Genomic DNA, 25,619 nt, shown 5'->3' with positions numbered 1-25,619 from the left:
GCAGAGCTATAAGCCCAGTTCAAGTGAAGGTATGGAGGAAGGAAATCCAAAGTAATCTGGAAAAATTGGAGCATTGTGTTGTCGGGAGTTGGAACCCTAGGTTTGGGGATGAAGAAGATTTGGAAAAATTGGGGAGATTTCTGGCGAGTTCTTGGGGATTGAAAGGAAGCCTAGGGTTGGCAAAATTGGAGAAAAGCAGAGTCTTGTTGGAGTTTGAATATTTGGAAGAAGCTCAACGGGTTTCCCTATCAGGTGAAAAAATAATGGGAGCGATAAGGTTGCGTTTCGAGAAATGGAGCCCATGGAGTGGATGCAGAGAGGAGAAGGAAGAAAGTAACGAGATTTGGGTTAGAATCTTTGGACTACCAGTGCTGTTGTGGAACCCGACTGTGTTGAGAAGGGTGGGGGAGGAATGTGGTGGTTTCATCGATATCGATTCGAAGACGAAGAAGCTGGAAGAGCTTCAATGGGCTAGGATTCTAGTTAGGTCGGACGGCGGAGACAAACCAAGTACGCTGGAGATTGGGATCGAGGAGGAAGTTTTCACCCTTGCCCTCTGGTGGGAGCTCAGGCCGACAGTCAAGAAGCTAAGGGTTGATAGTCGAAGATGGGGGGAGGTCAGGGATGACAATAGTTCACGCTCCGGCTCGCGTGTGGAGGTGGAATCGGTCGTTGAAAGGACCAAGGCGCTGTTATCATCAGAGGAGGGGACAGGGAGACAGGAGAGGGATATGGGTTGGGAGGTGACAGCTGACCGGGCCCAACAGTCAATGCCCATGGGTTATAGGGTCTGTGGGCCGTATCATTTGGGCCTAAAACTAAAGAGAGTGATGGAAGAAGGGGCGGGGCTACAGGCTGGGCCATCCAAGAGCTGGGTTGTTGAAGGGGAAGGCTGTGTAATGAATGGAGCCATTTCAATTAAGCCCAAGGCCCACTTTGAACAGCCCGAGGGTTTGATAAATTCAGATAAGAGGATGGGCTGGCAGAAGAGTAATTTGGGCTGGACAGAAAAAGGTGATCAGGCCCAGGAGTCAAGGATAAGGGGGATAGAGAAGTGCTCAGGTGGGCCGAATGCAGAGAGGGCCCGACATTAATTGAAAGGATGTCCACTCCTGTTGGACCAGAGATTAGCCAACCCAAAAGATGGGCTCAGGTTGGGAAAGGCCCAGTGACTGTATTGGAAGAGGCCAGTTTAAGTCAACCCACGGTCCAAAACAAAGGTAAAAAACCCCTGGAGAAAAGAAGTCTTCTGGACTGTAGAATTGCTAGTAACGAGAGCTCTTTAGAGGGGGAACACCTAGTCATATGGGAGTTAGAGGAAGCAAGGAAGACAAGGGAGAAAGTCATACCTTCAGCAACAGACAAGGCGCTGGCAGAGAAGGCCATGAGGTATGATTCTGGTCTAAGGATAGAGAGGGAAATGGGTTACGGGTCTTCTCATCTCATCTTGTATTCTTTTGATTGGACTCCGGTGGGGGAGCCTTTCGATCACTCTGGGGTGCTAAAGGAAAGTAATGAAGTAGGTCCCGGAATGGATGACAAGGGATGCTGGGACTTGGTAGAATTCAATAAGGATCCAAATTTGGCTAGGGGGGTGGAGTGGAACTCAGAGAGGACAGAACTTCAAGAAGCTAGAAGTGAGAAAGAGGATAGATGGGAAGAAAGCAGTTTGGCCAAGTTCAATCATTTTTTGGGCTTTTTGACAGAAGGGTTGGAAAAGGAAATTTTGAACTTCTTGCTCAAAATAAGGAAGAGACGGGAGAGAATTCATAACAAAGAATTGATGGAGAAGTCAAAATTTGAGAGGGAATTGAAGAGACTGGAGTGCTCAGTTAATTATGAGAAAGGGTGTAAGCAAAAAAGCCTTGTACAGGGCAAAGGGGATCAACTTACAGTAGATTAATGAAGCTGAAGCTGTTAAGTTGGAATGTGAGAGGGGCAAATGACAGGTCCAAGAGGAAAATTATTAAGACTTTTATAAGGAATCAAAAAGTTGACTTACTGTGTATTCAGGAGACAAAAATCCAGCCAATGTCAGAGGGGGTGGTGAGAAGTTTAGGCTCGGGAAGATTCTTAGATTGGAGGGCTTTGGATGCGGATGGGGCGGCGGGAGGTCTGTTGATTTGCTGGGATAAAAGATCGCTGGAAGTTGTGGATTGGGAGGAAGGACAGTACTCCCTTTCGTGTAGATTCAAGAATGTGGAGGATGGGGCTGTTTGGGTGTTTACGGGAGTCTATGGCCAATTCACCAAAGAGGAAAGAGAGGGCCTGTGGGAAGAGCTCGGGGCTGTAAGAGGAATCTGGGACGAGCCTTAGTGCCTAGGAGGTGACTTTAATAGTACCCTTTATCAAGGAGAAAGAAGCCGCCAAGGGAGAATAACACCGACCATGAGGAGGTTTGCTCATATCATTGATGATTTAGGGCTGGTAGATCTCCCGTTGCAAGGGGGAGTGTTTACTTGGAGTGGGGGCTTGAACAACCAGTCCTGGGCAAGGTTGGACAGGTTCTTGGTGTCTCCTAGCTGGCTAGACAAGTTCAGTGGGGTGATTCAAAGAAGGCTGCCTTGTCCTGTTTCAGACCATTTTCCTATTCTGCTAGAAGGAGGCGGGCTAAGGAGAGGTCCTTCTCCCTTCAGGTTCGAAAATATGTGGTTAAAAGTTGAGGGTTTTCTAGATCTTATCTGGAGTTGGTGGAGGGAAATTGAGGTCAGGGGCACTGCTAGCTACAGATTGGCAGCAAAGACGAAAGAGCTCAAACAGAAACTGAAAGTTTGGAATAGAGAGGTCTTTGGTAATCTGGAAGGTAACAAAAGAGCAGCCTTGCAACAAGTGGACTATTGGGACGGTGTGGAAAGTGAAAGAAGCTTGTCCTTGGAAGAGATAGAATTAAAAAAGGAAGCAAAGGAAAGCTATAAAAAATGGATTCTTTTGGAAGAAAGTCATTGGAGACAACTCTCAAGGGAGGTTTGGCTTAAGGAAGGGGACAAAAATACGGGATTTTTTCATCGGATGGCGAATGCCCACCGTAACAACAACTCGTTGGATAGAGTAAAAATTGATGGGGTTTGGTTGGTAGAGGATCAGGATGTACGGGAGGGGATTGCAAATGCTTATCATCAGAGGTTCTCAGAAGACGTGGGGTGGAAGGCGGATATTGAAGGGATCCAATTAGATCAAATTAGCCAGCAAGAAGCAGAGAGTCTTGAGATTCCATTCTCTGAAAATGAGATTCATTCAGCCTTAATGGAGATGAGTGGGGATAAAGCCCCTGGGCCGGATGGTTTTACTATGGCGTTTTGGCAAAGCTGTTGGGATTTCGTGAAAGAGGAGGTCTTGGAGATGTTTAAGGAGTTTCATGAGCAAGGCTCCTTTCTCAAAAGCCTCAATAACACCTTTCTGGTTCTGATTCCTAAGAAAAGGGGAGCGGCTGACTTGGGAGATTTTAGACCCATTAGTCTCCTGGGGGGGCTATACAAATTGATGGCTAAAGTGTTAGCTAATAGACTCAAGAGAGTGTTAAACAAAGTGATAGCCCCAACTCAGAATGCATTTGTGATGGGAAGACAAATCCTTGATGCTTCTCTTATTGCGAATGAGGTGATAGACTCATGGCAGAAAAGAAAAGAGAAAGGGCTCATTTGCAAGTTGGATATTGAGAAAGCGTATGACAACATCAATTGACAGTTCTTGCTGAAGACTCTACACAAAATGGGTTTTGGCTCTAAGTGGTTGGGGTGGATGTGGAGTTGTATTTCTACAACCAAATTCTCAGTTCTTGTTAATGGGGTTCCAGTTGGATTCTTCTCGAGTTCTAAAGGGCTTCGTCAAGGGGATCCATTGTCTCCTTACCTCTTCGTCTTGGGAATGGAAGTGCTAGATGCCCTAATTAGGAGGGCGGTTGCTGGAGGCTACCTATCAGGTTGCAGTATCAAGGGTGATAGGAGTCACAATATAAAAATCTTCTATCTTTTCTTTGCTGATGATACAATCGTGTTCTGTGAGGCTAACAAAGAGCACCTAACACACTTGAGTTGGATTCTCTTGTGGTTCGAAGCAGCCTCAGGCCTAAGGATTAACTTGGACAAAAGTGAAATTATCCCAGTTGGTGTGGTGGAGGAGATTGAGGAGATGGCAGTGGAATTAGGATGTAGGGTGGGTTCTCTTCCTTCTCATTACTTGGGCTTGCCATTAGGGGCTCCTAATAAAGCCTCCTCAGTTTGGGATGGGGTGGAAGAGAAAGTGAGGAGGAGACTAGCGCGGTGGAAACGTCAATATATCTCAAAAGGGGGGAGAATCACTCTTATAAGAAGCGTTTTGGCTAGCATGCCAATCTATCACATGTCTTTGTTCCGAATGCCTAAGTCAGTGGCTAGGAGATTAGATAAAGTTCAAAGAGATTTCCTTTGGGGAGGGGGAAGTGAGGAAAGGAAAGCTCATCTAATCAAGTGGGAGGCGATTTGTGAGGATAAGAGCAAGGGAGGACTAGGCTTAAGGAAGCTAGTGTTCCTGAACAAAGCTTTGCTTGGTAAATGGATCTGGAGATTTGCTTATGATAAAGATGATCTGTGGAAGCAAGTGATAACAGCGAAATATGGGCAAGAGGGTCATGGATGGAGAGCAAAGAGGGCTTATGGGGCTATCGGCGTGGGGGTTTGGAAGGAAATATGGAAGGAAACTGATTGGTGCTGGGATAACATGGGGTTCATAGTTGGGAAGGGAAGCAAAATCAACTTTTGGACTGATGTTTGGTGTAAGGGTACAAGGCTGTCCCAAAACTTCCCCCACCTATATGCTATGGCTTCGCATAGGAATGCGACTGTGGAGGAGATGTGGGATCAGAATTTTGGTCAAGGGGGGTGGAATCTAAGATTTTTGAGGGACTTTAATGATTGGGAGTTGGATATGATAGGGAACTTGCTGCATGTTTTGAGGGATTACAAGCCTTCTATGGAGGAAGATTCAGTTTGTTGGAAGGGAGGAAGGAATGGTAAATTTAGGGTCAAAGAAGCCTATAGATTGGTGACCAGACCCAATGATATTGTTTTTCCTTCTAGATGCATTTGGGTGGATTCAGTACCAACCAAGGTTGCATTCTATGCTTGGGAGGCTACTTGGGGGAGGGTGCTCACTCTTGATAGACTTCAGAAAAGAGGATGACAGTTTCCTAATTGTTATTTTCTATATGGTTGTGAAGAAGAAACTGTAAATCATATTCTTATTCATTATATAGTAGTCAGAGTTCTGTGGGATATTGTTCTTGGGTTATCAGGTGTGCAGTGGGTCTTTCTAGAAACTGTAAATGAGGTTTTAACTAGCTGGAGGGGCCCTTTTGTGGGAAAGAAAAGGAAAAAGATATGGAAATCCATTCCGTTGTGTATTTTTTGGATGGTTTGGAAGGAAAGAAATAGGCTAGCTTTTAGGGGGGGAGTGTTAGATATCCAAAAGCTTAAGAATTCTTTTGTTTGTAGTTTGTGGAGCTGGGCTAGATTGTATACTGGTAAGGAGCGTATGTCCCTTATAGGGTTCCTAGAATGGTTGGCGTCCAACTAAGGGATGGTGAGGCTTGCTGTTTTTTTGGCTTTTTGAGGGGCTTGTTGCTTTGTATACCCCCTGTATACTTGTAACTCTTTGCCTCTTCATTTATATATCTTGCTTTACTTATCAAAAAAAAAAAAATTTTCACAATTGTATCCTTAGCTCTATTCATGGCCTCATATATGCATCCCCTAGGAGTTTTTTTTTCACCATCAACCAAACGAAGCACACGAACTAGGGGACCCAAAACCTTTAAGCAAAACACAATAGTGTTCCAAAATGAAGGCATTAGAACTATGTTGGCTATAGTTTTCCCTTTCTGCTCTTTTGCCCATTTACTATCTGACCAATCTAAGCTTGTAAACATTTTCCTCAAGTTGTTTTTTTGTTCATGCAATCGCGATAATGTGATGAAAGCAGTTGGAAATCGAGTCTTAGCAGGCCTAAGCAATTCCCTTTGTCTAGTAAATCGCCTCATCATGTTGAGTAGCCCTGAGCGATTATAAATATACCCATTTAGTGATATAGCCCTCTCCAATGTCCTCTTGATGTTTGGTAGCTTTCCACTATCTTCCAACATCAAGTCAAGGCAATGTGCAGCACATGGTGTCCAATACAAATGCGGGCGCTTTAATTCTAACAACCTCCTTATGTGACATTGTAGATAATAAATTTACATAAGTTTTCAAGATAAATAATTCAAATTTTAAAAGTAAATAAAAATTCAAGAAATAGTATTTATTGCCTGTCATCACATAACTTGAGTGATTATCTGTTATAACTTGAACAACATTCTCCTCACCAACTTACTCTACCCATTTGTCAAGTAACTCAAACATCTTTTCTCCCATCTTAATCATTGAAGAAGCATCAATGGATTGCATGAACATGGTTCTCTTTGAACAATTAACCAAGAAGTTCACCAAAGTTCTCTCTTTCCTATCGGTTCATCCATCCTACATAATTGAACATCTATTTTTTCCCCATTCTATTATATGATCTTTCATCAAATCTTTTGTGAGAGCCAATTCTTTCTTAAGGTTAGTAACTCTTTACCTCATGAAAAGTTGGTCCCTTCATACCCACACCATATTGGCTAATAGCCTCAATCATTGGTTGGAAACTCGGATATGTGATTGCATTAAATGGAATAGCAGCCTCATACATCCATCTTGTGATAAGCATACAAGCTCTTTCTTTTGCTTCCTTTTTGTTGGCATCATTGATGGTAGTTTGATTCATCTTTCCACTCCTTCGATTTTGAACAACCATCTCTGCATTAAGAGTGAAAAAATGATCCATATGACCTTTTTGTCTTGGTTTTTTTGAAGAAAATATCCTACTACCACTTTCTCGGTTACTACCTCCACTAGAAATGTTGGTGACATTCGTTCTACTATTAATCTCCTCACCAAAATCTTCATCTTCCAAACCAAACAAAGCTTCATTAACCTCTTCGCTCCCCATATTCATTTGCTCTTTTTGATTTTTCTTGGAACTCATAAACTCTTCCATTTCTTCTCTAACATGTTCCGGACATTTTCTACACTTTTTAGCATTTCTATATCCACCAACAAGATGTTGTTTGTGTCTATATATGCCTCATTTGGTTACTTTATCACAAAAAATGCATATGATGGTGTCCAAATCTTTTTCATTAACCAAACGAGCATATTTCCATCTGGGATCTCTTCTTCCACTTGCACTAGAGTCCACTTGAGTTTCACTCTCATTATCCATCTTGCAAACAAATTATCTATACTCTACAATAAAATAATTAAAATTAAATTAAAAAAAATTGAAAAAAAAATGCATATTACATTAACAACAAATATGCATATGAGTGTTTTTTGTTTATTTATTTTCATTTAGTAAAATCTTTATGTCAAAATACAATATTTATATTTAAAAAAAAAAATTGTCAATGAGAGTTATGAGATAAAAATGGAAAAAAATGCAGAAAAGTGAAGAAAAGAGAAAAATACTGAGGTCCGGAAGGTACGTGACTATTTTCCCTCTATTTTTCTTCTTCTTCTTCTTCACTTCTCCAGCACGGCTGAGGCTAGGGCACGATTAAGACTGGTCTCGGGTTGAGAAAGACCAGAAAAGGGGGCTGGAAGGGAGGAACAGGCCAAAACAACGTCGTTTTGGCCTTTTTTTTTTTTTAAAGGAACATGCTCCAAAATGACGTTGTGTTGGCCTGATCCTTTAAAATTAAAATGGGCCAAAACAATGCCGTTTTGGACCCACATAATAAAAAAAAAAATTAGGGCTCAGCCCAGCCCTCTGCAACCCGACGAAAGATGAAAAAGAAGAAGAAGAAGAAGAAGAAGAAAGAGAAGGAGGGCGTGCCTGGTCGGAGGCGAGTCAGGCGACTGCCTTGCGCGCCTAAGCGGCGCCTTCATGAAGGGGCATCACGCCGCTCTAAGGCGTGCCTTTCATAAATATGGGAAGGGGTAGTCTTCAAAATCGATTTTGACAGGACCTATGATCATGTGGATTGGGGCTCTTTAGATCATGTGCTAGAAAGGAAGGAGTTCAACCCAAAATGGAGATATTGGATAAGGGGATGTTTATCTTCATCAAGTTTTGCAATCTTAGTTAATGGGAATGCAAAGGGTTGGGTTAAGGCCTCTAGAGGTTTGAGACAAGGAGACTTCCTTTCTTCTTTCTTTTTTACTTTAGTAGTAGATGTTCTAAGTAGGTTGATGATCAGAGCAGATGAAATTGGGCTAACTGAGGGTTTCTTTGTGGGGAGGGATAGGACTAGAGTGTCTTTGCTATAGTTTGCAGATGACACCATCTTTTTCTCTAAAGCCTTTTTGGAACATCTTCAAAACCTCAAGATTGTCCTTTTGGTTTTTAGGCAAGTATTAGGTTTAAAAATCAACTTAGAAAAAAACACAATTTTAGGTATTAATACAAGGCAGGAGTTGTTGTCTAATTTGACCTTGGTTTTTGATTGTAGAGTGTTAGAGTGGCCTTTGTCCTATTTAGGTCTTCCATTGGGAGGGAACCCAAAGACAATAGACTTTTGGGATTTGGTGGTTGAGAGAATTTCGAGGAGGCTGGATGATTGGAAACATGCCTTTTTGTCTGTGGGAGAGAGGATTACTTTAATTCAGTCAAGTCTATCTCACATCCCTAACTACTTCCTCTCCTTCTTCAAAATCCCAATATCAATAGCCTCGAAGATTGAGAAGCTGCAAAGGGATTTTCTTTGATCTGGGGCGGGGGAAGGGAAGAAAGATCATCTTATTAAATGGGATGTTGTTAGTAGACCAAAGAAGTTGGGAGGTTTGGGTTTTGGGAAGACTTCTTTGAGAAATATTGCCCTTTTAGGGAAATGACTTTAGAGGTTCCTTTGAGAAAAGAGTGGTCTTTGACATAAGGTTATTGCGAGTATTTATGGGATACATCCTAATGGATGGGACGTCAATATGGTGGTTAGATGATCACACAGATGTCATTGGAAGGCTATTGCTCAAGTTTTCCAAGATTTTTCTCCTTTTGTCCGCCTAGTGGTGGGGAATGGGGAGAGAATTCGTTTTTGGAAAGATCTTTGGTGGGGTAACCAAACTTTGTGCTCTCAATTTGTTGGTCTTTATAGAGTTATTTCTGTGAAAAACCTCACTGTCTCAAATGTCCTTGGCAATTCCTTTTCACTGTCTTGGAATTTTAATTTTCGTCGCAATCTTACTGATTCAGAAATTGATCTCCTTCAGAAATTAATGTCCTTCCTTAGTTCAGTGTTTTTATCTCCTTCTTTGGCAGATTCAAGAGCATGGTCTTTGTCATTATCAGACTTGTTTTTAGTGAAATTTTTTTTCTTGGCCTTGTCAAAAGTCTCAAATCCTATCTTGTTCCTTCCGGTCAAGTTCTTGTAGAGCTCAAAAGCCCCCTCAAAGGTTAAGGCCCTCACTTGGTTAGTAGTACATGGGAAGGTAAACACCAATGACAAGTTGCAATTGAAAAGACTCTAAAAATCCCTCTATCCTCAATGGTGCATTCTTTGCAAAGGAAATGGAGAATCGATCGACCACCTTTTTCTTCATTGTCCTGTTATCATTGGACTCTGGCACAAGTTGTTCAATCTAATAGGGTTGGCTTAGGTCCCTCCAAGGAGTATTGAGGACATGTTGATTATTGCTTTTAAAGGTTTGGGGAATTCATTAAGAGGCAATACACTTTGGCAAATTGCTCGCTTTACTTTGTTATGGATGGTGTGACAAAAGAGAAACAATATGATTTTTGAGGATAAGGGGAGAACGGAAGAGATGTTATGGGACTTGATTCTGTTCTTTTCCTCTCTTTGGGCCTCTTGTACTGCATCTTTTAGAGGAGTTCCTCTAAGTGTTTTACAACTCAATTGGGCTGCGGTTTGCGCTTCAAAAGTTTGAGAGTGTTGGGGTTTCTCTTTGTTTTTAGTTTTCTAAAGTTGGGTGGTTTCTACTTTGTTCAGTTTTTGTTTTTGTGGGAAGGACCTCTCATCCTTCTCTTGTTTTCTTCTCTTTCTCTTGTATCTTTTCTTCTATTAATATAATTTTCTTCGTTTCTAATAAAAAAAAACAATTTTAAATAGAAATGATGTCAATGGCATATGTTGCTGAGGATCGACTTTCAAATGGAAATGATGTTAGGTTGTTATATATTTCACTTTGAGTAATGGATAATGGCATCTATTTTCTTAAATTATTTCCAATTTATTTGGAAAAATAAAGTTTGCCTAACCTCATGGTATTCCATACAATCTAGTAAATGCTATAGTGTATGATATACAAATTAGAGAAACTGGTCCATGCTTTCAAGAATTTAGATGATACTAGCATTTTTTGTTGATGCATTGCAGTTTAGCTGATTGTGATCTAATCCTATTTCTTAAATTGTTTATTTATACTTTAAAAATTTCAAAATTGATTTGTTTGTTATGCTAATAATGGTTTTATTTTTTATTTTTTTATTTTAAAATGGTGATTGCCTGCAGTGTTCAAACAGTACTTGTCGTGTAGCTTATCACCCACTTTGCGCACGTGCTGCGGGCCTTTGTGTTGAAGTAGGTTCTTTCTCCTTATTATGTTTTGTAAGGAATACCTGTTGTATGTTCTATATGCTCTTATGCTCTTTTTCACTTTTCTTATTTTGTGTTTGCACAGCTTGAGGATGAGGATAGACTCCATCTGATTTCTGTAGAGGATGATGAGGATGATCAGTGCATTCGACTACTTTCCTTCTGCAAGAAGCATAGACAGCCATCTAATGAGCGTACAGCTTTTGATGAAAGGATTGGGCAAGTGGCTCGTGAATGTTCTAACTATAACCCGCCTTCTAATCCATCAGGCTGTGCTCGCACTGGTATGGTAGTTTATAGTTCTAATATATTTTGAAATGCAACTGTGACCAATCATTTCTTACCAATGTATTTAACATCTAAGAGTGTGTGTATGGACAGGCATCCATCAATTTTGAGAAAAACTCAGGCGAATATTTTTTGTTTAACAAGTCATAGATATTGGTTTCTTTTATTAGTTGTAGCTCTATTTATCTAGTCATGGTGTTGATTTAGTTGATGCCACTTGGTTTATTTTGCGTTTGGTATTTAAGTTTGTCAAATTTGTAATATAAAAAAATTTATGTATAATTATGTGCTACTTGGGTTTATTGCACAGAGCCTTATAACCATTTTGGGAGAAGGGGTCGGAAAGAACCTGAAGCCCTTGCTGCTGCATCCTTGAAGCGGTTGTTTGTAGATAATAGGCCATATTTGGTTGGTGGTTACTGTCAACATGAATCCTTGGGGAATCCATTATCTTCTAGTGCCCTCTCAGGTTCTAAATTTTCCTTCAGAAATCAAAAAATAAAAGCTTCTCAGCTTGATGCTCCTAAGAGCATACTCTCTATGGTTGAGAAATATAATTACATGAGGGAGACCTTCAGAAAGAGACTGGCTTTTGGTAAGCATTAACTTTTGTTTTTTTAAAGGTTTACTTTTGGAAGCATCATACGAAATTTTAAGTTTAATGCTGATGTTATATTTGCAATATTTGATATGTATTTATTTCTATAACTTGTTGTTTTCCCTGTCCATTTTCACCTTGCAATACTTGCTTTTTGTTTATATCTATGTTTTGTTGTTTCCCTAATCCACTTTTTACCAATAACTTATCTCCAGCAGTTCAGCCTATCATGTCATTGGTCTTCATCATTGTTTAACCTACAGTGCATTACAAAATACCCAGCATTTTGTAATTTGATGTTCTTTAGCCCATTGTTCAATCCTGTGTTTTAACTTTTATATCATGTTGCTGTTTTATCTCACACTATATTAATCAATTCTTTTTCTTTTAAATCTTCCTTTTTGTTGAGTCGGAAGAGTGATGAAATTTTTTTGGTATTAAGTTGATTTCTGCTTGTCTGATCAGTGGGTTGCTATTGGATATAGGAAAATCAGGAATACATGGATTTGGCATATTTGCGAAGCAGCCACATAGAGCGGGAGATATGGTAGGCTGATTTTCTTGCCAAGAAAAGTCTAATTTGTTTCAAAATCATATCACACCTGAAATGGTTGGTAAAAAATGAATTTGCTGCAGGTTATTGAATATACAGGCGAACTTGTTAGACCCTCAATAGCTGACAGGAGAGAACGACTCATATACAATTCGTTGGTGGTATGTAAAAGTATTTCCATTGGAGAGCCTATTTGTGTGCCTGCATTGCTGATAGTATGACTATAAACCATAAGAGGGACATGTTCAAACTTGAACCATGAAAGATTAAGTCTGCATGATAATAGCACCCCCTTAAATTTGTTTTTCAAATTGTTAGATTGTGTGGCCTTCCAGTGGGAGTAAATATATAGACATGATCCCTGTGTTTTCATATGATGAAAGGTGTTGTTTAAATTGAACTCAATGCCATTAATTTTTTTAATCTCTGATTGTGCTACTTTCAGCATTTATTTCTTCTACCAAGGCTGATCTGTTGGTTTGATGATGCTTAACAATAACTAAGATGTTGTCACAGTGACACTCCATGTCATGATACCTCCATAAGATACTGTGAAGATCAAGAATTTTTGAGTCATTTTGTAAGTTTCTGAGGGCATATTACCTATAAAAAAAGGGGTTTCTGAGGGCTTATTGAACCTTTGACTATTTGAAAGTAAAGCTGCTCATTGTAGACTTTTAAGAGCATTCTTGATTATTCCAAGGTTAATGTTTTTAGTTGAAATTTTAAATGCTTTGCTGGTTCTGCTCAAACAATGTTTTCAGGCACTTTGAAAAGCTAAATCCTTTGTTTGTGAAAGAAATCGGGAGGCCTTTTTTCTGTTTGTTTACTTTTATTTTCTTATCTGACTGTAAGTGAATCATCAATCTCATCTTCCTTGGAGGTGAGACTAGCTTTTAGATTGGGGTCAGAGATATTGATGTTAGGGAGAAAATTTGCCACTTGAACAAGCTAGAAAAAGAAATGGTACTCTTGTTGGTGAGTATGCAAAATTTGGGGTTAATGGTGTGGGCATGCTGGGGTATCATTCTAGATAGGAAGAGGTGATCCAAAGCAAACTGCATTATCCTATTTATCCAGGTTTCTTTCTTTGGCTGGAAAACAAATTTCCTACAAAATTCTCTCTTTGAGCTGCTTGATCTAGAATGTAACCCTGCTTGAATTTGTTTAATTAGTGCAAAGCCTGCTTGTGTTAGGGTGTTCTACTTGGGTCATATTTTATTGGAACCATGCATTTGGATGTGATTATGACCTTGATTTGTATCTCAAAGTGTATTCTTGGGTCATGGAACCACCTAGAGGGGAGGGGAGGGTTGAATAGGTAGTCCAAACTTTTAATGTTAAATTTATGGGTTTTCACTAATACTTATTTAATCCTGGTTAATCCAAGATTAAACTAAGTGAAAAGAAATTTTGTAGATGTAAGAACTACAGATCAAACTACCATAAAGAACATTCATGCATACTTGCATACATGGAAATACAGATGCATAATGTATATCAAAACATGCATAATTGGAATAAGGTTGTTTTATTAAACTATATATTTACAGTTCTGTGCGTGCCGTATTCTAGGTGTTTTTCTTTCATTTTGGGTGCTCTCATGTGAAAACTTTCTGCTACATATTTTTTGATTGATTACCTATTTTGAAATTTTGGTTTGAATTGCACCATTTGGTTATTCTCGTCTTGATCAATTTTGGGACTATTGTGATATTTGCATGTGTTTGCATAAGATATGCCTTAAGAACAACATGAGCATTATGGACCTGCTAGTTTTCTTAACTGTTATATGTGGATGCTGATATAGAAAATGTTAAAGGACTGAATGTTTTATGAATGATTTTCTCATTCAGGGTGCAGGGACTTATATGTTCCGTATTGATGATGAACGCGTCATTGATGCCACAAGGGCAGGAAGCATAGCTCATTTGATTAATCACTCATGTGAAGTATGTATTCTCTAATTCTGTTTTGCTCATTCTGTTCTCTTGCTCAAATAATGTCTCTATTGCTTAGAAGAGAACGCTTACAAGTTCCCCTAGTTGGTCAAATAACTTGAAGTATACTTAATGGATAACTGAAGAACATGTATTTGGTGTTTATGTCAAGACCGCTTGAAAGAGTGCAAAATCCCATGTTTCTCTGTCATGTCTCAATCAAAGATGTAGCATATAAGTTCTAGTCATTTGATTTTGTTTCTTCATCTGAATTTCTTATTTCTGTTGTTTTCAGCCAAATTGCTATTCGAGAGTTATAAGTTTTAATGGTGATGACCATATAATTATTTTTGCGAAGAGGGATATTAAGAGATGGGAAGAACTGACTTACGATTACAGGTTCTCCTCTTCTTGTGTTCTATATATTCCTCTTTCTCTGTTTCTCTGTGCTTACTTTGTTTTTTTTTTTGTTATAGATTTTTTTCAATTGATGAACAACTAGCATGTTATTGTGGCTTCCCAAGATGCCGTGGTGTGGTCAATGACATTGATGCAGAGGAGCGAATGGCAAAGCGATATGCGCCTCGCAGTGAATTGATAGGTTGGATAGGGGAATGAGAGGTAAACAAACTTTAAGATCTATTGTGGTCTTTGATATTTCTCTCTTGTTATGGTTTTGTTTGCTAGGAGGATTGCATGTCCTGAATTAGTTTCTATATTCATATGTTGGCTCTAATAGGATTGTTGATGCATAAGAAGGTGAAAAACTTAAACTATGTCCTGTTCTGTCACAATGGCTGTAATTTTTTGGACAAGAGCTAGATTGGAAATGAAGCACCCAAGCAATTGGGAAAGATAGGATGTTTATACTCTTCAGCAAATTGGCAAATTAATAACATGTCCGCTTCATGGTTGGACCACTTGAAATTTTGTTGGAATTAATAATATAATGTTTATAATTGATAGAACAATTGGTGCAAGCATTACTTATGATGGAAGATAAGCTGGCCCTACAAATCCTTTTCATTGACCTGTTCAACCTGTAAAAGTTCAGTTCCGGATAATTCCCCTTGCCTGGAATTTAGTTCCAGATGTAGATCTTTTCTTGTTTTGAAATCTAGGTTGGTTGATCCAGATATTGGGTCCATATAAAGAAGGAAATTAGATATAGATAGTTTGGAAGCATGCAGTTGAGAAGGAATGTTTAGGTATAATTCCAGAGTCAAAGAAGAATATCCTATTAAAAAACCTCAGGTCCCCAGATTGTTTAAGTAAAATATCATGTGAATTGAAGATTTATATATATACATCAGTGGATATGTCAATAACAACCGTTCATCTTTTATCTGTAATTGGTCTTTTCTCCTATGGCTTTTGGTTTTACAGATTTTATCTTTAAATATTTATTTTTAATCTCATCTGTGGAATTGTTATTGTTTTTGGATCGATTTTCTTTTTTGGTTGATATTTTTTTTTTGAAAGAAATCTGGAAAACAAGTCATTTGGATTGATGGCCTAAATCCAGCCAGGTTCTTGGTTGGTTTAGTAAGTTAAAATTTGAAAATATACCTAAAAGTTATCTACTGAATAAACATGACTCAAACCTATGAAACATATATTAATTAAAAAGTCTATACACCAAGGTACACAGGTATACAAAAGAAAACAAGTGGCATAACCAAAATGGGGGAAAATACAAAAAGGCTGCTCCCTCCCTCAATTAGATCCACCCAATCTACAAATTTGAATAAAGACTTTGTTCCTTTTGCAATTCACATCCCAACCCAAGACAACAAATTTAACACAAACAAGCTCTTCAGAGACTGAGCCAGTTCTGTATTTTCAAATGCTTTTCAGTTTCTCTTTCCACAAAGTCCAGAAAAGACACAATGAGGCAGCTCTCCTAACATTCTTTCAAACATGACTTGAACATATGTAACCTGAAAAGTAATAAGATTTAGTTTTAAGAAAAATGTTGAATATAAAAGTTAAGTTTAGCAGGTGGCAACACTATGGTGTGGTGTGCCTGCAGGAAACCTGCACATTAATCTTGCATGGATATTGTGACTAATTTCATCACCATCAATATCAAATATTTTCCTCCATCTCCATCCATTAGTATGTGTCATCTCTTCTCTATTCTGTGTTGTCTTCCACTTGTTCCAATGTGTCTGCTTCTGCTTCTTGAACTCAATTCATGTCTTCTGATCCATCAAGTATGTCATGACTTCTCCAGCTCTTGTAAATGCGTTTTTTTTTCTTGTTTTGTGTGTTCAGAACTCTGCTTGTTCTGTTGTGCTGATGACTCTTTCCATTTTCCTTGTGCAGAAGTTTATCATCATCATTATTTGCCAATATCAGAACCTTCCCTTTGAAGATAGGTTGTTGTCTTACAACAATCTTCTCATCATTGCCTGCCATTTTCTCAAGGCAGATTGGAATGTTAAGCTCCAGAGTCATCACCACCTCATCTTGTACCATATCCGCTTTTGTCAGATGGCACAAGTTTGTTCCTTTTCTTGTTGAAAATATATTGAAATATAAAAGACATTCCAAAAATGTAGAACATTGATTTATTTCTCAATGGTGAAAAAGATGCTTTTTATTCATGTGACCTCATTGGTTTTTTAATTTGTAACTTTCCATTAGCTAGGCAAACAATTGGTTGCTTGATTATAAATTGGTTTCCTTAATGGGGTGCATGTCCATCTAGTAGTCTGATCAATTACTGACCTTCCCCCAGGTGGCAAACCTACAAAAGCTCATTTTTGTCTCCCACTTGTGGAGAATATCTCTAAATAGAAGGCAACCATGGTTCACACAATAAGCTTGAGGGATTCAGGTCTGAGGATCTTTGATAAGAGTCCTTGCTTTCCTAGGAAAGTGGTTGTGGGGGTTGCTAAAACTTGTGAATTCTTGTAATATGGGGTGATAAAGGGCATCCATGGTTCACACAATAATGGGTGGAATGATAACTTTGTCATCAAGATGTGACATTAATGTTCTTGGAAAGCTATAACTCATGATGTCTTAACTTTCATTTGTCATAATCGTTGTAACATTGGCAAGATCCTTTATTTGGTTCTATACAGATCTTTAGTGGGGGAACCAACCATTGTGCCACATGTCTGTCTTCAGACTCATTCTAGACAATGGTTCCCTTGTTGCTAGCTTTTTTTCCATTTCTCATGATTCTCCTTGAAACTTTGACTTGTGTGAAAATTCGAGGGACTAAGGAATTGATGACTTATTTTCTCTTCTAGGTTTTGCAGCACATTTTCCTTCCTCTTGATGTCCCAGATTATTAATGTTTAATTATTAGAAGTTGCTTCTCAATTCTAATCATACGAAATTTAATTTGGTTACATTTTACATTAAGTGGCCATGCAAAAATTTGGTGATATGAATTCCATTTGGTTGTTTTCAAGACAAAGTAATTTTAAGAAATTAACAGTTAGTTAAAACAAAACTAAAACAAAAATCTTAATTAAATTTTACAATTTATGATAAATCAAATTTAGCGTGAATTAATTATATTGGAAAAAAAAAACACTTTTGTTTACTAATGTTTAGTTATGAGTAATGTTTCTTAATTTTCTCATGTCTTAATATTTAAATTGTATGGGCATTCCTCTTATTCTCCAGGAATGCATCACAATGGATATTAGGATATTATAATTGAAGATAGCGACTACCATGATCAATTCCCTAGTGTGGGAGCATTGGGTATCGAGGTTTTGGATATTATTAGTATAGTGTTGGGCTTGTAAAACCTCTAAAGCCATATGTTCTTGCTTATAGATTGTTAAGCTTATCATTTCAACCAATAGTCTAGCTTTTAATGTCACCCTCCTAATGTGAATATTGGTTATGCGTTGTATTTAAATCTTAATATTTTTGTAGTGATTATTAATCGTATATTTAAATCTATTGACCTTCAATGCATTATGCATTTTGTTGATAGGTTCGGATACACATTTTCTAAAATTATTTGTTATGTCTTTTCTCGTCTTTATTTCTTAACAATGTACAAGTCCACTTTTGGTCAATTGAAAGTATTTAGAAACTTCTTATTTTGATTAAAATATTGCTTATTCTCCAATATTTCGCGGCCTAAAAATTAAATAGGAAAACTTCAGTAAACTAAAAATATGGTTTTTAATTGTAGCCAAAGATTATGCAAACCTTGAGGAGTTTATTTTGGATATTTCCTAAAAGTTCTTATTTAATACAAACTTTGCTATTTTAGTCTTATTAGAGTTTATCATTATTTTTTCATAGCAAACAAGAATATGTAAAAAGCATAAATAAGAAAGAGCAGGGTAAACTCTCAAGTACATGGGATGGGAGGTACATAAACAATGCCGAAACAACCAAAAAAGCTACCTTATACATGCACTCAATCACACACTCTCCCATTATCTAGCACTTGACCGATCGATAAATTTTGACAAAGATACATGACCATCTTGAATATATTGAGTCCATTGGAATAGGGTACAAATAATGGAGTCCTTTAGTGCTTGATCTTCTTGCAACATTATCCAAAACAAGCAAAAAGGAGTTATCCTCCAAATCTTCCCTTTTTTTTGCTCACAAAATTAGTGTCCCATCCTAAAGCAATTATTTCATAGAAAAAGTGAAGGGGGGTGTGGGCTCGTAATTTTCATGGTGTCTCCACTAGATGCCCTCCACAGGGGGTTGGAAGGCACAAAAAATGCTAAAGATCTTTGCCTTTCCACAAGGAATGAGCATGTGGTTAGCTAATTCTAAATGCTTACATAAATAATAATGATTAGCCAACAACCATCCTCTTTTCTTAAGCTGATTTAAGGCTAGGATTTTGTCCCATGCAGCCTCCCAAGAAAAAAAGCCCACGTTTGATGGTGCCTAAGAGCCCCACACTACCTTCAGGCCTTCCAAATAAGCTTATCTTCATCCTTGTTGCACACCTGAAACACTTGAAGCCTCCTAAGTAACTCCTTAGTGTTATCTAGTCTTATGAAGCCTGAATTTCAAACGACTTGCCCGCTTACAACCTCTTGAAATTTTGCCACTCATGCCTCTTTATTAGTTGCAAAAGAGAAAAGAAAGGGGAAGGAATCATTTAAAGGAGCATCCTTGTGCCAAACATCTTGCCAAAAGGAATTGTTATTGCTATATCATATTAGGTGTATTTTCTATTTTTTAGATTCAATAATACACATAGACGGAGAAGTATAGTAAAATTAAGAAGACAAAAACCTTAACCCTTCCTATCTTTTCTCTCTTCTCTTTTTCCTTCTTCCAAACTCTAGAATCACAAGTTCATAATTTCAACTTGGTATTAGAGCATGATCCTAGGTTCCCCCTAAATTGTACTTTTATGCATTTGATAGATTATTCTTTTATGTTACAATTTGAGAGATTTTGTTTTTCATGCTTCATTGTATCTGGATTCTTTAAGTTTTGAAATCTTCCATGGATGATGGGATATCAAAATCAATTACATTGAAAAAGTTGAATGGTATTAATTACCTTGCTTTGGCCTATGTTTTTCATATTTTTATATGTGGATGGGGAAAAATTAAAATACTTGAAACCCCTTGTAGATCAATGGTGAGGAATTTATGATTGCCTTTTGTTGTTTAGTTTCGACTTTGATTTTTCGTGGTTTTTAAGCTTGTTGCTATGCTCATTCTCGACAATTAAGGTCCTTTATAAGGCAAATCTCCACTTTGGCTCGTCCAAACTCTTCTACCCGTTCTTTATTAGATCAATAGGGAGGAATTTATGGTTGCCTTTTGTTGTTCAGTTTGGACTTTGATTTTTCGTGGTTTTAAAGCCTTTTGCTATGCCCATTCCCAATTATTAAGGTCCTTTATAAGACAAAGCTTCACTTTGGCTCCTTTAAACTCTTCTATCTATTTTTTAGTAGTGGTTTTCATTGTGGTTCTTGCAATAGTTGTGGTGGTCAAAAAAAGAAAAGAAAAGAAAAGAAAAGAAAAATGCGATGTTTCTAATCATACCAAACCTTATTATTAGATGAAATATGGTACAACTAGATTATGTACTCTACTTTACTGATGGTTCACGTGATGCACTTATTACTCAATTTTGGAGATTTTATCTATTTATTATGAACTACTATTCCGTTCTTTCTTACTATTGCTTTTACTAATTCAAGTAATGTTGCATTTGTACCCTAATTTGCTTCATCTTGGTCATGGACTCCAAAGCTAATTCTCACATATCTAATCTCAAACATGTTCAACATCATATTGTTTTAGCTAATGGTTCTTCTCAGTATGTTCTTGAAAATGGTTTCTAACATTTTACCATGTTGTTATCATTATTATTTAATATCTGTATTCCTAATTTTTTATTTAATTTGCTTTCAGTAAGTGAAGTTATTAAAACCTTAAATTGTTCAATAACTTTTTCTCCTAATTCATATGTTTTTCAGGACCTTGGGATAAAGAGAATGATTGGTTCATATGATGAGAAGGATGGGTTGTATTATTTGGATCTTGGTGAACCTCCTTCCTCAGTATTGAGTGTTACCGCCCCTCTTTTTAATGACATTTTGCTTAGGTTATCCATCTTTGGTGAAGTTGCACTTAGTTATACTCATGTGGGGATATGTGTTTAGTTAGAATGTGAAGATTGTCAGTTAGGTAAGCATCGGCGTATTTCTTTCCCAATAAGTAGTCATAGTCGAGGGTATTATTCATCAAACTAGATGTGCTCACACCTCTCAATAAAATGGAGTTGCTAAACAAAAGTGTCATTATTTATTGGATGTTGCTTGTACCCTATTGTTTAATATGTAGGTGCTAAAACATTTTTGGGCTGATGTCTCACAATTAGTGTTTAAAAATTAATTTTGTACAAACAAAAATTTGCAAAAAAAAAAAAAAAAAAAACCTACGAAGTCATTGAAAAAATAGTAAAAAATGGATGAAAAAGGATAGGATATATTGAAAAAAATGGCAAAAACTGAGTAAAGATTGGCAATTTCTAGTTGACCACTAACAGTTACTTTGAAACCAGATAAACACATGTTTTTAATTTCAACTAGTCTCATAACATCTTTATGACTATAATTCTAATAAATATGAATCTATGATAATTCCGATATGGTTCTCATAATTTCTGGCCTAATCATTGAGAAACCTTTGAGAGGTTATTTTAAAAGATCACAGAGTATTTTTATGAAAAACCTATGAACTTTTTCTGAATGCATTGGAAAGCCCTCAAAACCCTTACACTTGATACTGTTTGGGTGTTCACTGAGAACAGTTGTAACCATGAACCTCTAGTTCAAGAAAAGCTTCTCAATTGGGGGTACTGGCACATTGACTTCTGATTGGGAAGAGAAAGGATTCTTGAGGATAAGGATTACTTGTTCATGATTTTTATGTTTTCTTGCCATTGTAGGTACTTGATAAATCACATCTTTTGGATAATAACCCAGAGTTTGAGAGCCCCTCCTCCTCCTCCCTTAAACTCATCATCTCTTGCTAACTTTCTCAATTTGTCACATATACTGCACTTTATCGTATTATAGATTGTCTGAATTGAGCTTTGTGTTTTTGTGAACTTCCTTTTTTGATTGTGTGTTTTTCTGAAAATTTTCTTTGCATATATGTCAGCCTTTTATTTTTCTTATGATTTTCTGATGTCTTCTTTTGAAGGTTTTTCTTTTCATGAAACCTATGTCACATGGACTCATGAATTCCCAAAGCTTAGGGAAGAGGGACATAGTTAAATAATTCAATATTCCTTATGGCTCGTTTGATACTAGCCAACTCAAAGTATATGATGAGGTAGAACTTTCATGATTCATCCAACAAAGAGTCTAAAGTTGCTTATAATGAAGTAAGAATTTGTTCTCCCTTTACTTCATTGGAATCCTTGCCCCATAATTGGGACAAATGGTGCAACCCCCCAGCCCCCAACCAATTCAAAAGATAGAGGCATTGGCTTAAAGGAATGCCAATAAGCTCTTTGGAAAAAAATGTCTGAAGTGAAGTCAAAAAGCAAAATCTATCTTGCCTCAGTCTAAGTTCCATCTGTATCCTAGAAAATTATAGTATTTGTCCCTCTCAAGATTGTGGTTAGCTGTATGCCATAGGACTTGGCTCCTAGAACCCCTGCCAAATTCTTTAAAAGAATAATAATAATAATAACCAACATGTCTAGAATCTTTTCCTAGACTGCTGATGCAGTGGCTTAAATGAAATCCTTGCTGTAACCTTGCTGCACAGCATCCCCCACCCCCAATGAGATATGGGAAATAAATTTCACCTCTACAATTGTTCCCAGGCTTCATCTTCCCCACCTTTGCTGCTGCCCAGTGGCAGTCACCTATTGGATGCCCTCCAGAGAAAAAATAAACTGTCACAAGAAAGAAAGAAAGAACAACCAGCATGTCTGGAATCTCTTTCTTTGCCATCCAGTGAATGCCCAACAGAGGGAAACTGAACTGCCACAAAAGCACATAGGAACAAATGGTCAGCGGACTCCCTTCTATCCTAGCACAGCACACATCTGTTGGAGCTACTCGCCTTTAAGGTTTCACCACTTAATTCTTGTGTTCCTATTTCTTGTACTGCTTCTCTTTTGTCCCCCAAAACAACATCCAGCATACATGCCATAGCCAAGTCCTCTTTTGGTATAACTTCAACAATTTCTAGTCCATTTTGCTTAGCATGCACATCTACTATTTACTTATCTCTTTCTTTTACACATGTTAAATTTATCGAATGTGGAAATCCCTTAGCATTTCATTTCGGTTCCTTCATGAAACAAACGATAAAAGCAATTTGTTTAGAAATTTTTAGTTGCTGGACCTTTAGTTTTTCGTGCTTCTGATTGAAATAGTAATGCTTCCTGACTTCCATTTTGAATGTTTATCAAAAGAGTGGATCTTAATGCTACGATATCTAAATCATGTAATAATAATTAGTAATTGCTTCTGCAGATTAGCTATCCCACTAGCAGGAAGCGAACGTACACAAGAACTGTAACTGGTATTATGTTTGCCTGCACTTCCATCTTATACGTATTAAGAGATTTTTTTTTTTTTTTAAATTTTATCGAATTATGGTTATTTATTACGTGCTTAACGTTGATTACTGTTGGCCTTGCAGTTCGGTTTTTACTCTTACCAATAATTGCTTTTTATTTCCAAATTACATTCGGGTTATGCCTGTGATTTGCAAGCATTTTTTCAGAGTACGCTTATGATATGGAATGAGGATGTCTATGTGAGGAGACTGTTAAGTCATGAGAAGAGAAGTGTGAGTTGAGTTTAATTTAGTTGTACAGATTTTTGGCATCCAAATTCCAATTGTTGTGCTTGTTCAACATTGAAAGGTCAGTTTGGCTTATGTAGCTTAACCTCTTCAAATTTATACAAGAATGTCTGCCATCATATTTTCTGTTTGGTATTCCCTTAGATTACATGTTTGATTCATTGGTTGCTTGTATACTTTGCTATGAACTTTGTTTTGGGATTACATTCAAATTAAACATGTAAACCCTAAATAAGAATCCACTTAGTAGTGATTTAAGGTAGGGGTGACAAAGTTTGATACAATTTACCAAAATGACTTGAACCCAATATATTTTTTGCAGGTTTGAGTTAAATTTGTGTCGATGTGCTTAACTCGTTTAATAAATAAGTAATTTTTGGGTTAACTTGTATAACATGAATTTGACCTTAATGAACCCATTTAATAATCCCAATGATATAACTTTAAACTATTTAACTTGTATTTGACTCATTTTAAATAAATAGGTCAATTGAGTCGTAAACATGTTTGGTTGAGACATTAATCATATAAAATTATATTAGAGTTAATTCAATTCGATTATTAAATAGAATGACTTAATTATTAAATTAGTTAAGTGAGTTACATAATGTGATACTTGTTTAATAATTAAGTAATATTTAGATTTATATTTTTAATATAATTATTATTCGTATTAGATTTGAGTTGACCTATATAATAGAATATTTAGGTTTTGACATGACACGAACACTACCCACTAATACGAATCATCACCTCGAATTCTTGGAAGCACTTTTGGGCTTCACTACTATAGTCATTGTTGTTGGTTGTTCATTGCACATGATCAAATCAATGGTCTCTTGGTCCTGACTACTCACTAGGAGCTAAGAAGGTCATCCACATACATCTTTCTGTGGCTTCCAAGATATAATAAATTCCTAAATAAGAACCCCCAAATTCAGAGGAGAGTGATTATGGTAAGAGCCTTTTTTTCATCTTTCATTTTTTTTTTAAAAAAAAAGATTGTAACTATTTTATTGCACTTTTATCAAGACCTTTACGAGGAATCTGTTATTGTTTTCAAGTCTTGTTTGGGGAGCTTTTTAAACATTAGAAAAGCATATTTTAAGGTCAAATAAAATTTTTGAGAATATTTGGATATAATTTTTTAGGAAGGGTATTATATTTTACCATGGCAATTACATTTTTATTTGATTAAAAATTTAGAAATATTATAATTATTTTATCTTTAATAAAAGTATTTTAAAGATAAAATTTTCAAATATGAAATAGTAGTAATTTGGATACACTTGGGAATTTGTGAAGATCATTTATATCAATGTAAATTTTTCCTAAATCTATAAAATAGAGATAAAAATGTTAAAAAGATTAAAAACATCTCACAAAATCACTATTAAACATATTCAAAATTTCATAAGAAAAAAAATCTTCCAAACATTTGAAAAAAGGTTTTTGCAACCCTTTCATAAAACAAAACTTTAAGATAATATATATATATATATATAATAATGACAAATAAATAGAAAGAAAGATATGAGTTATATCCATATTATCAAAATAAAGAAAAACCTAAGGTTGTCTTGAAAGGGACCTTAATACAGAGGTCTGGATTGTTCTTTAATACGAAGATTTGGTTTATTTGACTTCATAAGAGGTGTTTATTTGCTTTACTTCATAACTCTGTGAGACACACTAAAAATGTTACGTGTATTAAAAAAAATTATGAACTTCTTCAAATTCAAAATAGATAATACGAGACAATAACTTTTAAAATATAATATAATAACAGATATAGAATATGTGGTGATCAACCAATACACTTATGTACTTGTTTTTTTTTTTTTAAAAAAAAAGGAAAAACTAAAATTTATATTATTATATCACGTGTCTAACCTTTCACCTCATCACCCTTTTTCATAAATGCCAAAATCCCATCATTTCAATAAAAAAAAATATTTTCTAAGAATATTTTATCACAACTTAGTTCTCATCTCTATTATCATATCACAAACTTTTTATCTATGTATATATATATATCCTTTCTTTTTCGTACTCTAGATACAAATAAGGCGGTCAAATGGTCAATCCCCTTCTTTTTCTTCTTCGTCTCTCTTTCTTGGGCCATCTCAATTATGAAGTGGATCGAGCTGGTCCACCAAGTCACCAAGCATCCCCTAACCCAAATCACACAAGAAGAACAAAAACTTTAAAATACCCATAAAAGAAAAAAAGAAAAAGAAAATCCTCAAAACTCATCCTCATCTTGATTCTTGAAAGCTGTGAATGACTCTTTCCCTAAAAATAAAAAAATAAAAGAAGCAAAAATGAATAAAATATT

The 25,619-nt window shown here is 36.6% G+C and overlaps 1 protein-coding gene across 7 annotated transcripts in view; it reads left to right on the top strand.

The window, feature by feature from the left end:
* The window catches only part of LOC100263501 (histone H3-lysine(4) N-trimethyltransferase ATX1), a 59,720-nt gene extending 36,320 nt beyond the window's left edge, over positions 1-23,400 (top strand). For 2 of the 7 annotated variants that reach the window (XM_059737057.1, XM_002268585.4), the window contains exons 17-25: positions 10,520-10,588; positions 10,689-10,887; positions 11,202-11,486; positions 11,975-12,036; positions 12,126-12,203; positions 13,899-13,994; positions 14,278-14,381; positions 14,459-14,603; positions 16,311-16,591. In XM_059737057.1, coding sequence (XP_059593040.1) covers positions 10,520-10,588; positions 10,689-10,887; positions 11,202-11,486; positions 11,975-12,036; positions 12,126-12,203; positions 13,899-13,994; positions 14,278-14,381; positions 14,459-14,600 — 1,035 coding nt within the window. In that variant the 3' untranslated portion in view covers positions 14,601-14,603; positions 16,311-16,591. Of the gene's footprint in view, positions 1-10,519; positions 10,589-10,688; positions 10,888-11,201; positions 11,487-11,974; positions 12,037-12,125; positions 12,204-13,898; positions 13,995-14,277; positions 14,382-14,458; positions 14,604-16,310; positions 16,592-17,627; positions 17,938-20,427; positions 22,539-22,947; positions 22,997-23,116 lie in introns of those variants that run through there. The other 5 variants (XR_785872.3, XR_785873.3, XR_785874.3 and 2 more) reach the window with 5 other exon arrangements.
* Positions 23,401-25,619: the final 2,219 nt, after the last annotated feature.

The sequence above is a fragment of the Vitis vinifera genome, chromosome 5 (genome assembly GCF_030704535.1).
Source record: "Vitis vinifera cultivar Pinot Noir 40024 chromosome 5, ASM3070453v1".
In the NCBI taxonomy this organism is placed as follows: Eukaryota; Viridiplantae; Streptophyta; class Magnoliopsida; order Vitales; family Vitaceae; genus Vitis; species Vitis vinifera.
The sequence above is the reverse complement of the archived record's forward strand: the minus strand, read 5'-3'. Positions and strand labels throughout refer to the sequence as shown.